The sequence below is a fragment of the Salvia splendens genome, chromosome 4 (assembly GCF_004379255.2).
Source record: "Salvia splendens isolate huo1 chromosome 4, SspV2, whole genome shotgun sequence".
Lineage (NCBI taxonomy): Eukaryota > Viridiplantae > Streptophyta > Magnoliopsida > Lamiales > Lamiaceae > Salvia > Salvia splendens.
The window spans coordinates 39,211,385-39,224,223 of record NC_056035.1 but is presented as its reverse complement, the minus strand read 5'-3'; the positions used below and the strand labels follow the sequence as shown (position 1 = coordinate 39,224,223).

Genomic DNA, 12,839 nt, shown 5'->3' with positions numbered 1-12,839 from the left:
AGTATTTTTATGTGGGCTTTCGAACTAAAATGTTTTTATGAAGGTTTTCAGTTTACTATAAAGTGGTTATGAGAATTGTTTTATGTGCTTTCTATTTATTATATGATGTTAAGTGCGAGCTTGCTATTTAACGTGAAGTATTATGAAAAGTGCTATTTGCTTGGTGTTATTATATGATGTTATGTGTTGCTTTACGAGTGCTTATGAAGTGTAGCCTGCGTTGATTCTTGAGTTCGGCTTTGACCGATAGAAATGAGTTTTGATCCAAATACGTTTACGACGAAAAAAAAAGAGATGAAGTTTTGAAGTTTTGAAGGTTATATGTGCTTCTTTTGATGAAAGAAAGATGAGTTATGTAAAAAAAACGGTCTTATAGAAAAATAAAGTTGAAAAGGTTATGTCAAGCCATATTTTGTTTTTGAACTATGACTATTTGACTGCAACGATGAATGGAATGGATTGATGGGAGACCGTGGGAGGTAACCACTTCCCCGGCACTTGAATGTTAAGATATGATGAATGATGAAAGGAACGATGAATGATGAATGGAATGGATTGATGGGTGACCGTGTGAGGTAACCACTTCCCCGACACTTGAATGGAATGGATTGATGGGTGACCGTGGGAGGTAACCACTTCCCCGGCACTTGAATGTTAAGATATGATGAATGATGAAAGGAAAGATGAATGATGAATGGATTGATGAATGAACAAGAGATAGTGAAATCGGGTTTGTCAGATACGACATATGTTCCAGGAAAATAGATCGAAAGATCGCTTTTGAAAAAGGAAAAGAAAAATGTTTAGTGTTCTCGGACTTTTCCTAAAACTCCGAGTTCACTCAAAGAGTGGCTTGACAAAATCAGTTGTTATGAAAATATATTTCGGACGTGTCCACTGAGTACACGAAGTACTCAGCCCTGCATTTCTTTTAAAAATGTTCAGGTTGAGCAGTGATGACGGCGGGCGATGTTGAGCATAAAAGTGAAGAAGATGTCTATGAAAGTTTCAGAATATGTTATGTCTTCATACATGACATTATTCTACTCTCGAAATGCTTCCGCTGAATATTGTTTCTTTCGCCAAATATTGTTGGGATAATATTTGTTTTGAGTTGTTGATTGTTGAGATACTCTGATTTTTTTCGAGCGTGCACTCTGTGTATCGTACACTCTGAGATATATTATTCTTCTAAGCAAGTTGAGCCTTTCTTATGAACTGTTATCCTTAAATGCTATTCTTAATGTTTGTTCATTGGTCACGATCGCCTCGTTTGTAACACCCCTAGTATGGGCGGTCGTGACAATATATGTAAACTATTTAATTTATTTCTTTGTGCATACTAACGACTAAAAATACAGAAATCCAAACCCTTATTGTCTATTCAATTTTGGACATAATCTCTATACTACAAAGATTAAATTTCTAATAATTAATAAAATAATGATATTGTATTTAAATAATATGCGATAAATTATAGAAATATAATAGTCCTATAAAATATACTACTAAGCATTTTCCATTAATCAAACTTTCTCTTTCTCATTGAAAATCAAACTTTCAAATATATTTTAAATATTTAATTACTCCTTGTCGATCTATGTTGACCTCTTTTTTCTTCCTTTGTTGTTATACATACTAATCAAAACTCGAACAAAGTTAAATATGATCTCTATTTCACAAAATTCATATCATGTACCACTATGTTTATTGGTCTATATATTATTGATTTCATATAAAATTTTATAAATACGAGCTTTATATATTATATCACATAGTAACAATTATTATCTACACCCGAAATACCTACCAACCAAACAACATTAAACTTTGCTGTACACTTTCCTCTGCCGTGGCAATATAATTTTATAATAATTCAAGATCTTATTTTTTTTAGAAAAAATGTTTATTGTGGTTGTGGCAACTCACATCATTACAACTCAATCCCCCTTTACCAGGAACAGGTCAGAGAAATTAGTAAATTAAATCATGGAAACGTGTTAATATCTCCAATTGAATTGACCACATAATCCAGCTAATTTTTGTTTGAAAATTCTCATAATCAAAATCAAAATCAAAATCAAAATCAAACCAAAAAATTATGATTATTATTAATGGAGGTCAAGGCTGACCACACCAGCAGTATTCCACGTAACAACTGTGAAAATACGCTAGAAAGGCTCATAATAAATAAATAAATAAATAAAAAGAAAAGTTAGTGTAAAAGATGTGTGATCATAAATATAAAATGTGATTGATAGATAAATAAAAAGAAAGAAAAGTTATGAGATGTGTGATCATAAATTAAAAAAAAATGTGATTGCTGCTTGTTTAGGTTTGAAATAAATAAAAAGTGCAATTCAATGATTGAGGGTTTCTATATTTTTGGGTGTGGAAATTGAAACGAAATGAAAGATGTGAACATGAGGCCACGTCTAGAACCTTGGAAGGGTAATATGCTTTCTCTCTCTCTCATTAATTTCATACACATACACATCTCCAATAATTGTCTTCTTAATTGATATCACGATATAGGAATTGTGGTTATTGGTGAATATTTTGATAAATATTTATTATAGTATTAGATTGGATTGAGATTTTGTGGATAATGTATTATGAAGACGACTTGTAGTTCGAATTGCTGATAATTGAGATCTTATTTTATGCAAATATAGGGATAGTGTTTGAAAACTACTAATTGTTTTTATTTTGGTCGGTATTTCATTTCAAAAACTGATTTTATTTTATATTTGAAAATGAAATAGTAATCTATTAGTATTTGTTTTCATATGGTGAAAACGACAAATAAATTATTGACAACAATCAAGAAGTATTAAATCGTGAATTTTTAGACAAAAACTTAAATGCGTGCAACATCACAATGCACACATCTCTACTCCCCTCTTCTTCACCACCACCGCATCCTCCTAGCCCCTCATCTTCCCTCTCTATTTGCCGCCGACATTGTGAGGGTACTCCTCCGCGGTGAGACTCGTCTAGGTCAAAAAATGCTCAAACACTAGAAGAAGAAAAAAGGTTTTTGGCAGTAAATTTGTGAGTACTATTTTTTAGTTATCGTAGTATATCAGTGTATATGTGACGTGAGTAAGTGAAGAATGTGTATGCATAAAAAGCAAATGAGCATTTGTAGATTGAGAAATATATGCTAAGGTAAATTTGTAGCACCACTTACTCAGTTATAAAAAAATTGGGCAAGTGATGCCACCTTGTAGCATAATTAACGCATGTATTTAATACTTTGTTTATTAAAGTTTCATCATTTTGCAAATCTCACTAATATAACAATGAGCCGAGCTCAAATTAACAATATTGAACTAATTAATTAGCTCAAAACAACTTCTTATATTGCAATTACGAATGCTCAAAACAACTTCTTATATTGCAATTTCGAATGCATGATCTAGTGTATTCATGATATAGTAGTATTTTTTTAATATTGTTAATAAACCAAATCGGATAGAGTAGTATTCTGAAACTTCACGTGGAATGTTGGTTTCTAACCAAATATATTTAAGTTTTAGGTCGAAAAAATCAATAATAAAAATAAAAAAAAAACACGCCTCGACAAAAATATCAATGCATATAGAGAGGGCTTAAAATTACTACTTAGTTTATTATTGGAAAATTGCAATGAAATATATACATTGTACCACTTGTTGCATTGCAAACATATTTCACATGTTGATTCAACAAAATGTGAAAATCAGGTATCTTTCTTTTTCATCTTCTTCTGCTGCAGAGAGAGATATTAATGTGATAATCAGAGACGAAACCACGTAGAGACAAACCCCCGTGCCAGCGGGGGCTTTGCCGGCACCAGACCCCGATCCCCCCTTATACAGCCCAACTCCGACCAGTCTCCGCCCCAGACCAAGCCAGCACTGCAAGTCTCCAACTCCAGCCATGCCGCCGCACCACTGTTCTCTGGAATTGAAATTTGACGAAGACTACGGCTTACTAGTTTTGGGCTATTAATTTTATTATTGGGTTGCTTTTTGATTTTGGCTCTTTGATATAATTAGCCCAATTCGCAAATCATTAATCACGGCTGGAGTTACTAAATTGCTCCTCACAAGTTCACGCCTGGTCAGGAGAGCACGACCTGCAGCCGGATCTTTAAAGCTGTGCTCCGTCGCCGATTAAGGTAATTATTTTGATGGATAGCAGGGTATGTAAATGTTCACTATTTTATAAAATTATAAAATTAATTTTATCATATAAAATAATCTTATTTTTGGCAGTAGTTCATCTCTATCTCATGTTTCTTAATTTTATTTTCCTCAATTCGTACTTGGATTTGGCCCACTTGGTAGTTTGGTAAACTAAAATTAGTATAAAATTATTTGTATTGTGCAAGTTGTAGTTAGTAAATTTAGTAGTACATGTATATATATTATCTAAGAAATCTTCTTGTTGGTTATAGTTATGTACTTGTATTTTTTCAAAAAATTAAGGTATGATTAAATTGCAAGTGCTTCAAATAATAGTACTAGTATTCTTATTAAGAAAGATAGATCTTGAATAGAATGGAAGATGAATTGATGAATGATATCTTAGTTATATACACTGAGAGAGAAATTTTCATAAAAGAATTGGAAATGAGACTATTCTTCGGCATTTTTAAATTTCAGCCCCGACTTATTTGATTTTCTGGTTCCGTCACTGGTGATAATTAAATAATTTATTAAGATAGTGAATGTAGCCTGCGGAGACCAGCCCCAACATAGCTTAATAATTGCTAATTTACTTTCTCATTAAATAATGTATGAATATGGTTGTTTACTTTCGTTTTCCTATCAATGTGATCATGTTCTTCATCAAGTCAGATGATATAGGTAACAAAGTAGGTACAAATTATTTTTATCTTAATGTCACATTCATATTCCTATTAATTATTCAACTCCCAATAGCCATATGGCAACTCCACATATATACGATCGCTTCATATTATCATAGTATATAATTAGGGCCAACATTCAAAATGATTGTTGCCTAGGGTGTGTTAAAAATTAAATATAATTAGGTTAAATCAACATAGTTCTTTCTAATTATAATTATAGTGCAAATTAGGTAGATTCTGAATGGGGAAATATAGTCAGTAGTACGTCCCCGGACCACTAAATTTTTACTTTATGAGATTCTATTATATAAATACAATTTCATAATTACACATTTATTGAACATTTTTAGAAAGAACTTTTTACTAATATATCTTTAGAATTTTTAATTAGGCTGCAGCCCAATGAAATCCCATCTGTAAGCAAAATTTTAATTGGGCCTTAACTGAAGGCCCACATTTCATGTTTTAATTTCTTAAATGTAAGGGTAGAGTTGTAATTCCATACCAATTCGCGAACGCTCAACGGCATCTCTCTCCTTAGATTAACTAGTATTAACACCCGAGCTATGCACGGGACATAAGAGTTTCAAATAATAAATATAAAATATAATAAATATATAGAAAATAAGAATTGAAAGCAATATGGAGATTCAAAAAAAAAACATAAATGTATTTATCTTGTCTCACTCAAAATGAAGAATTTACTACTTTCCAGTGAATGAAACATTTATGCAATTTTAATTTATAATCTAAGTGAAGTAAAAACAATAAAATTAATGACAAAAATAAGATGTGTGACTAATGATCAAAGAGTATGAATTAATTAGAATAAGATATACAAATAAAGAAAATATGTGTGAGTAAAGATGTTTATTGAAAGTGCTATGCAAGTCATTAATCCAAATAAAAGGTAAATTAATATATAAATTTAATAGCTTAATTTATAAAAAATTAATTTGAAAAAAATATATAGAATATTAAGCATATCCACATTAAATATATGAATAATTTAAATCATATAAATTTAAAACTTCTTTGAGAAGTCAAGTTAGAAAATTTGTACTATTATCCAATAATCACATTTTAGTTGACTGTTTATTTCTTTCTTTTAATTTCAGACCATAACATAACTTGATATACATTTCCAAAGACTAAATGAAATTTTTATATTGGAAAAAATAAATTTCTTACTTTCCGCCACATATACGTATAAAAAGTAAATTACTACTATAACTTAAAATAACGATAATATTTTATGCATCTTGTTTGTTTTGAATAATGTGAGAATTTACACTACTCTTTATATTAAGAAGTTATACTAAGTTAGATTTAATTTTAAATATATATAATGTCATCTTATTCCTCAGTTTAATCTATAAACTTAGTAGTATTATTTAATTAGAGACGAATTAAAATATAAGAACTAAAAACTTTAATTGAGTAAATATAGGATGAAAATTGTAAGCATTACATATATGTGTTATCGTTTAGCTTGTGAATTAATTAGGAGAAAAAGTATTGCAATAAATGATTAAATCTCAATTTTAACCTAAATAAATGGAAGGCAAACTAAACTCTCTAGCACAATTCCAATTTAACTCAAATATAAGGCTAATTAATATATAAATTTAATAACTTAATTATAAAAAAAATTTAATGGTAGTGCACTATTTAAATGTGTTTTAACTAGGGATGTCAATCGCGCCGGCCCACCGGGTTTCGGGCCAACCCTACTCGGGTTGCGGGTCAATCGGGTGCGGGCTAATCGGGTTGAGATTTTTTCGGGTTATAAAAGTTCAACCCTAACCCTAAACGCTCGGGTTTCGGGCTGGCCCAGCGGGTTAATCGGGTTGCTACCGATAAAATTAACATACGATTAATCCAATAAATAATGACGAAAATTAGTTATATTTATAAAATATAAATATTTAGTTATGATAAATTTGAGATTTATACTTAAACTCAAACACAAACATGATCAAATACTAATATTTGAGATTTGTGTAAAATAAAACATAAATTTAAATATTTTAAAGCATGTTTTAAAACATGTTTATAAATTTAAATATTTATTAATGAATTAGAAGTTTCTAATTTATTTATTTATTATTATATTAATAAAAATTTAATATATAATTTATATGTTTAATATAAAATTGAATGTTATTTTTTTAGTTATCTATATTATAAAAATAATCAATGAAATTGTCCAATTCGGAGTCAAACAAATAGAACAATAGAAATTTTATCGGGTTTTCGGGCCAGCCCATCGGGTTTTCGGGTCTGACCCTAACGGGTTGCGGGTTAATCGGGTGCGGGCTAATCGGGTTGTAATTTTATCGGGCTAGAAAATTTCAACCCTAACCCTATAAATTTGGCGGGTTATTCGGGTCAGCCCACGGGTTGCGGGCTGCATTGACATCCCTAGTTTTAACACTTCTTCAAGAAGTTAGCATTTTATTGGGCTATTATTTGTCTAATTGTTTTTGCCTTAAAAAATTATTTTTGAGTAAAAGACACCCCATCTTTCCATTTTCCCTCCAAAAAGGGCATTAAGGACTTTTCATCAAACTTGCACTTTAGATTAGTATAGATTAACCGCAAAGAGTGTCCACTATGGGGAGCCCGCGGCTATAGCCGCATGTTGGGGCGGAGGGCGGGCGGCTATAATGGGGAAGTTGTTCGGAGGGCGGGCGGACAACATTTGGGGGCGGTAGGGGTGGGATAGGCGGGGTTGGGGCGAGCCCGCGGCTAGGGAGAATTAGCCGCGCCTATAGGCGCGGCGCCCATAGGGGGCGGACAACCGGCGCCGCGGATTCAATTTTGATTTTTTTTTATTTACCTCTATAAATACCACTCCTCACCATCTATTTTTCACAATTTTCACAAAATCCATCCACTCACTATCTACACAACCACTGTCTAAAAATGCACCGAGGCGAAGACGAATCACCCGACTCTCACTCGGATTGAGAGTCGACTGGGGTTGGTTGATAATGCTCTTGGGGAATCCGCGCCCGGCAGCAGCGAGAGAAGAGGAGGAGAAGAAGAAGAAGACGACGAGGAAGCCGACTCCGACACCGAGTAGACGGTGGCAGAGTTTTTAGTTGTATTTTATTTTAATTATTCGTTGTATAATTTTACCGATTTGCAATACAACGAATATTCGACCCTAATTACCTCGTTTTCTATTTATTTACACTGCGATTATTTTAATTACAAAATTTGTGGGCTATTGGAGGTGTCCACTATAGTGGCGAAAATAGAATTTTGGAGCTGTGGACAATAAAACTGGGGCTATGGACAAAAATTGAGGCGGAGCTATTGGGCGTGTCCGCCTTAGAGGGATACCCTTATTTCAGTACTAAAATTTCCAAGCGCAAAAGCCCTAAAAACGAATAAATTCGTCAAATTGAATTTCCGATTTGACGGATTATTCATCAATCGGCACCTGAAACTTGCTCAGCGATGTCGTCGAAGCGCAATCACAAGGAGAAAACCGTGCGGCGCCACCAGTACGGGTTTCCTTCAACATCTTCATCTTCTTCGCTGCGATTATTGTGCTTGCATTCATTTTTACACCTATTTTCCTGCATTTTCGCTTGCCATTGTTGTGCTATAAGCTCACAATTTTAGTTTTCCGAGCTGGTTTGATGGAAAACGCGAGCTCTTTTAGTGCCTGGCTTGTTCATCGTGCCGGTTGAATGTTGATTGATATTGCACTTGTTTCTAATAATTACTGGAGGTGCTGTGTTACGGTGTAATCGTGTTGAGAGTATAAAGTTGATTTTATTTTCAGTAAGGAGGAGAAGCCGGAAGAGCCTGAGCTACCGAAATACAGGGACCGGGCTAAAGAGCGGAGGGAAGATCAGAATCCAGATTACGAGATCACTGAACTGACGTCCTTTCATGCCGTTGCTCCTCCGGGAAGTGTTGATATATTGTGAGATGCTCACCATAACTATCGTCAGCTGTAGTTATGCACGCCTTTCGTATTTTAAAGCACTTTCATTTTAAGTGTGTTATTATGCGTGTCTTCTGTTGTTACTCAGGTCTGCTGATGCGCACAAGTTGTCTATTGAGAAGAGTAAATATCTTGGAGGTAGGAGTCTTTAGTTGTTTACGTAGTTACTTATTTCGTCTGAATTTTTGTTGTTTTGATAGTTAGTGCTTTTTGCCATGTTTTGGTGGCAGCTTGTGTTTCTATTTGAGCTAGACTTATCCATGTTTATGCTCAAATGGTTAATGAGTTGTAGCTCTTTCCCGTTTTTTCATGCGAAGGTTCTTATGAGTGGCTGATTATGTTATACAGGTGATGTTGAGCACACTCATTTGGTTAAAGGGTTGGATTATGCTTTGCTTAATAAAGTGCGAAGTGAAATTGATAAAAAGCCCGATGCTGGAGAAGAGAATGATGGGAAACCTAAGTATGTTACTCTTTTCAGTTCGTGAGAAGCTTGGAATCTGTTTCTACACTTCTTACATTTCTTTTGTGGCTTGTTGGGTCCTCTTAGATTTCTTCTAGATTACGTTGTTCACACACAAACACACACACTTATTTTTTTTTTAAATGGCTTGTATCCTAACTAATAAAAAGGCCCCATGTATATATTATCAGATCTATTTGTTCTGAAAAGGATTATTTTTTCATAAGCCAACTGGGTCTTGAATGGCAATGCTATCTTCATATTTAATTGGTCAAAGAATAAAAGGACTACTTGGTGAAAAAGTGCAGGCTTGGTACTAGTATTTAATTTCTTAATCCTGTTCGTTGATTCGGAGTTTTACTTCTGTGTATAGAGTACAAAAGGACGATCAACCTGTAACTTTCCGCACTGCAACAGCAAAGGTGCGTATTTTCTTTCTTCTGGGGAATCTGGTTTTTGAAGCTACAGTGTTCTTTGAACTAATTGTAGTTTTCTTATAACAGTCAGTTTATCAATGCATAGTCAAGCCACAAACAGTCATCAAGACAAATGAAATGTTCCTTCCTGGAAGAATGGCTTTTATTTTTAACATGGTAAGCCATTTAATATTTGTAGGGTCCAATCGATTCACAGTCTGAAATAAAAGAGGTAAAAACATTTTTTAGCCATCCATAGTTGAGTAATCATGAGCTACTTGATTGATCCTAATATGCATTTTCTTCCTTTTCCACCATTGCACTTTTCTTATGATAAGATAATCCATCCTAATAGCATCAAAGGATCATGATTTTAATTCATGCTACCAAAATTATTATAGTTCTGCTAGCCTCACAAAGAATTAATGATATATTTTATGTTCACCATGCCATTATGTTAATGTTTTCTGTTGTACCATGATGGACTGTGCATCTATACAAGACTGATTTGGCTGCAGTTTGGCTGAGTGCGTCCATTTGCTGACATATTTGTTTGATATTGAAGCCTAAATAGTTTCTTGAGTAAAATTGCCTTGTTAGCCATGTTAAAACAATATTTTGTGTTACATGTATGTCAGGAAAGTGGGTTTTCACATGATATTCCAACAACTGTCCACAGAAGTAAAGCCGATTGTCCTGTTCCGGAGGTATTTTAATCCTCTTTTTGTTGTTGGTTTTGTTTTGCATTTTTTATGACTTTATATAAAACTATGCCCTTCCTTTATCTCCAGGAGATGGTTACCGTGAGTGTTGATGGTTCAGTGCTAGATCGAATTGCTAAGATCATGTCATATCTTCGCCTTGGCTCATCGGGGAAGGTTCTGAAAAAGAAAAAGAAAGACAAAGATGGAAAAGGTGTTTTATCAAGCATTTGTTAAACTTGTCTAAGCTGTTTCCCATTTATATAGTCATAATGCGCATTATAGTTTATCTATTAAACCACAAACATATTCGATCTTGGAAGCTTGTTGTGCTAATGTGCTATTTAACATCAGTGTAGACTAAGTAGATAAAGAGCATGATTGCAAAATGGAGTCAGGAAAGAGAACAATGATAGCACAAAAAATGTGCTATTTAACATATGATGGTTCTTATTTTGATACTGTCATACAACAATCATTGTTGCTATTTTCTTATTTGTCTTTACAATCTTCTATTATTGTTGTGGTTCTTTTGACTTCCTTTTTAATATCGCGCAACTCCTAAGTTTGCCTTTCCATTCCCTACACGTCTTGTTGTGCTTATTCTAACATGACTTGTAATTTTTAGGAAAGAATTTATCTGTTTCTAATGGATATGAGGAAGATGAAAGGATTTTGAAATCTGAGTCTCTGAAGAATCAAAATGATGGAGAAATCCGACTGCCACCACCTCCCCCACCTCCCAGAAAGAATTATCCTGACACAAAAGAGAAGGTGGAGTCGCCCATTGTTAGGAAAGAAGAGGAAGATATTTTTGTGGGTGATGGTGTAGACTATTCTATTCCCAGTAAAGATATGAGCCACAGCCCAATTTCAGAGGATATGGAAGAATCTCCTCGGAACAAAGAGAAACAATCCTACTTTGCTGAGCCTGCGTATGGTCCAGTACCACCTGCTGAGCTATCTCATGGTTGGGAACAAGCGGTTAGTGCATGTTATTTTTTGCTATAAGCAAATATTTTGGTCATTCTCTTTTGGACTTCTCTGATTTATTTATTATTTGAATTTTAATACCCCCCCCCAACCACCCCAACGCAGTGTGTTTTCTAATGCAATGTACCTTATAAATTGTATGAATTCCTTCTGTTTGTCCATGACACTTCAGTTTAATTACTCTATGCTTCTCAATGAGTTTCATCTTTGCTGCTCAGGATGGATACGAGGCTTTGCAAGCACAAGCGTTGGCTAGTGGCTACCAAGGAGAGTGGCAGAATTACCAATATGCTGAGCAACTAGCTTACCCTGAGCTGTATCTTCAGCAAGACATGCAGGCTTATGATATGCAAGCTCAAGCCGATCCAAATGCTCTGCAGGATCCGCGTTTCATGACCCAAGAAGAGAAGGATAGGGGCTTGGGATCTGTGTTTAAGAGGGACGATCAGAGACTTCAACAACTGCGTGAAAAGGATGCCCGAGAGAAAGATCCTAATTTTATATCTGATAGTTACTCTGAGTGCTACCCTGGTTACCAAGAATACAACCGTGAGGTTGTCGACAGCGATGAAGAAGGTGATTTGTCCAAGATGGACATGGGCGGACGGGTAAGTTTTTGCTGTTGTTTCTTAAAAAGTCAATTACACGTATAGACAAACACAAAAATGGAAAAAAAAATTTCTGGATTATAAACAATCCCATATTGGAACTCAGAACAACATTCTGATGGTCCAAATCTGGAAAAAATGTCTTGTTAATTCCCTTGGAATGATCATATCATCTTAGCATTTGGAGAATAACTATATGATATAATTTTTGGTACAGGCAAAGGGACGGCTTCACCGGTGGGACTTTGAAACGGAAGAGGAATGGGCTAAATACAACGAGGAGAAGGAAGCAATGCCAAAAGCTGCATTCCAGTTCGGTGTGAAGATGCAAGATGGTCGGAAGACCCGGAAGCAGAACAGGGAACAGAAGCTCACCAATGACCTGCACAAGATAAACAAACTACTCGCTCGGAAGAAGGCCGAGATGGGCGGCGACAAAAATGATGATGGCAGGACGTATGGCGATGAAACTCCTGGAAAGAAGCTAAGGATATGATGCAACTTCTTCCCATATTTTTTAGTTTTGAGTTTTTTACTTGGATTTGGATTCTGATTCACAATTATAAATGATGACTACTGTCACTTTCTAACTTGAAGAAATATGAGCCTCATCCTTTCTACAAGAGAAATAGAGAATAATACTACCTGTCCATGATCAATAATTTTAATACTTTGTTTAAATGTGAAATTAGTAATATGTATAAAATAGATAAATAAAAAAAGGTAATTGAAGTAGAGAGAGAATTTTCAAAAAAATTAAAAAGTGACAATTTGTTATAGATGATTAAAATGGAGAAATAAAAACGTTTCTCATATAGACTATAGTCGTAAAT

General features: G+C 34.2%; 1 protein-coding gene across 1 annotated transcript; it reads left to right on the top strand.

Annotated features, from left to right (window-relative positions):
* The first annotated feature begins 8,233 nt into the window (after window positions 1-8,233).
* Window positions 8,234-12,665, top strand: LOC121799973 (suppressor of mec-8 and unc-52 protein homolog 2-like). The gene is made up of 11 exons (XM_042199512.1): window positions 8,234-8,376; window positions 8,661-8,804; window positions 8,914-8,963; window positions 9,174-9,288; window positions 9,662-9,710; window positions 9,792-9,881; window positions 10,343-10,411; window positions 10,496-10,619; window positions 11,034-11,389; window positions 11,617-12,006; window positions 12,224-12,665. The coding sequence occupies exons 1-11, from the start codon at window positions 8,330-8,332 to the stop codon at window positions 12,500-12,502; spliced, it is 1,713 nt and encodes a 570-aa protein (XP_042055446.1). The 5' UTR covers window positions 8,234-8,329; the 3' UTR covers window positions 12,503-12,665.
* The last annotated feature ends 174 nt before the right edge of the window (window positions 12,666-12,839 follow it).

Coding starts and splice junctions, on each gene's coding strand:
- LOC121799973 (XM_042199512.1), top strand. CDS start 8,330: ATGTCGTCGAAGCGCAATCACAAGGAGAAAACCGTGCGGCGCCACCA. Junction 9,289..9,661: donor GAGAATGATGGGAAACCTAA/GTATGTTACTCT, acceptor TTCTGTGTATAG/AGTACAAAAGGACGATCAAC. Junction 12,007..12,223: donor AGATGGACATGGGCGGACGG/GTAAGTTTTTGC, acceptor TTTTTGGTACAG/GCAAAGGGACGGCTTCACCG.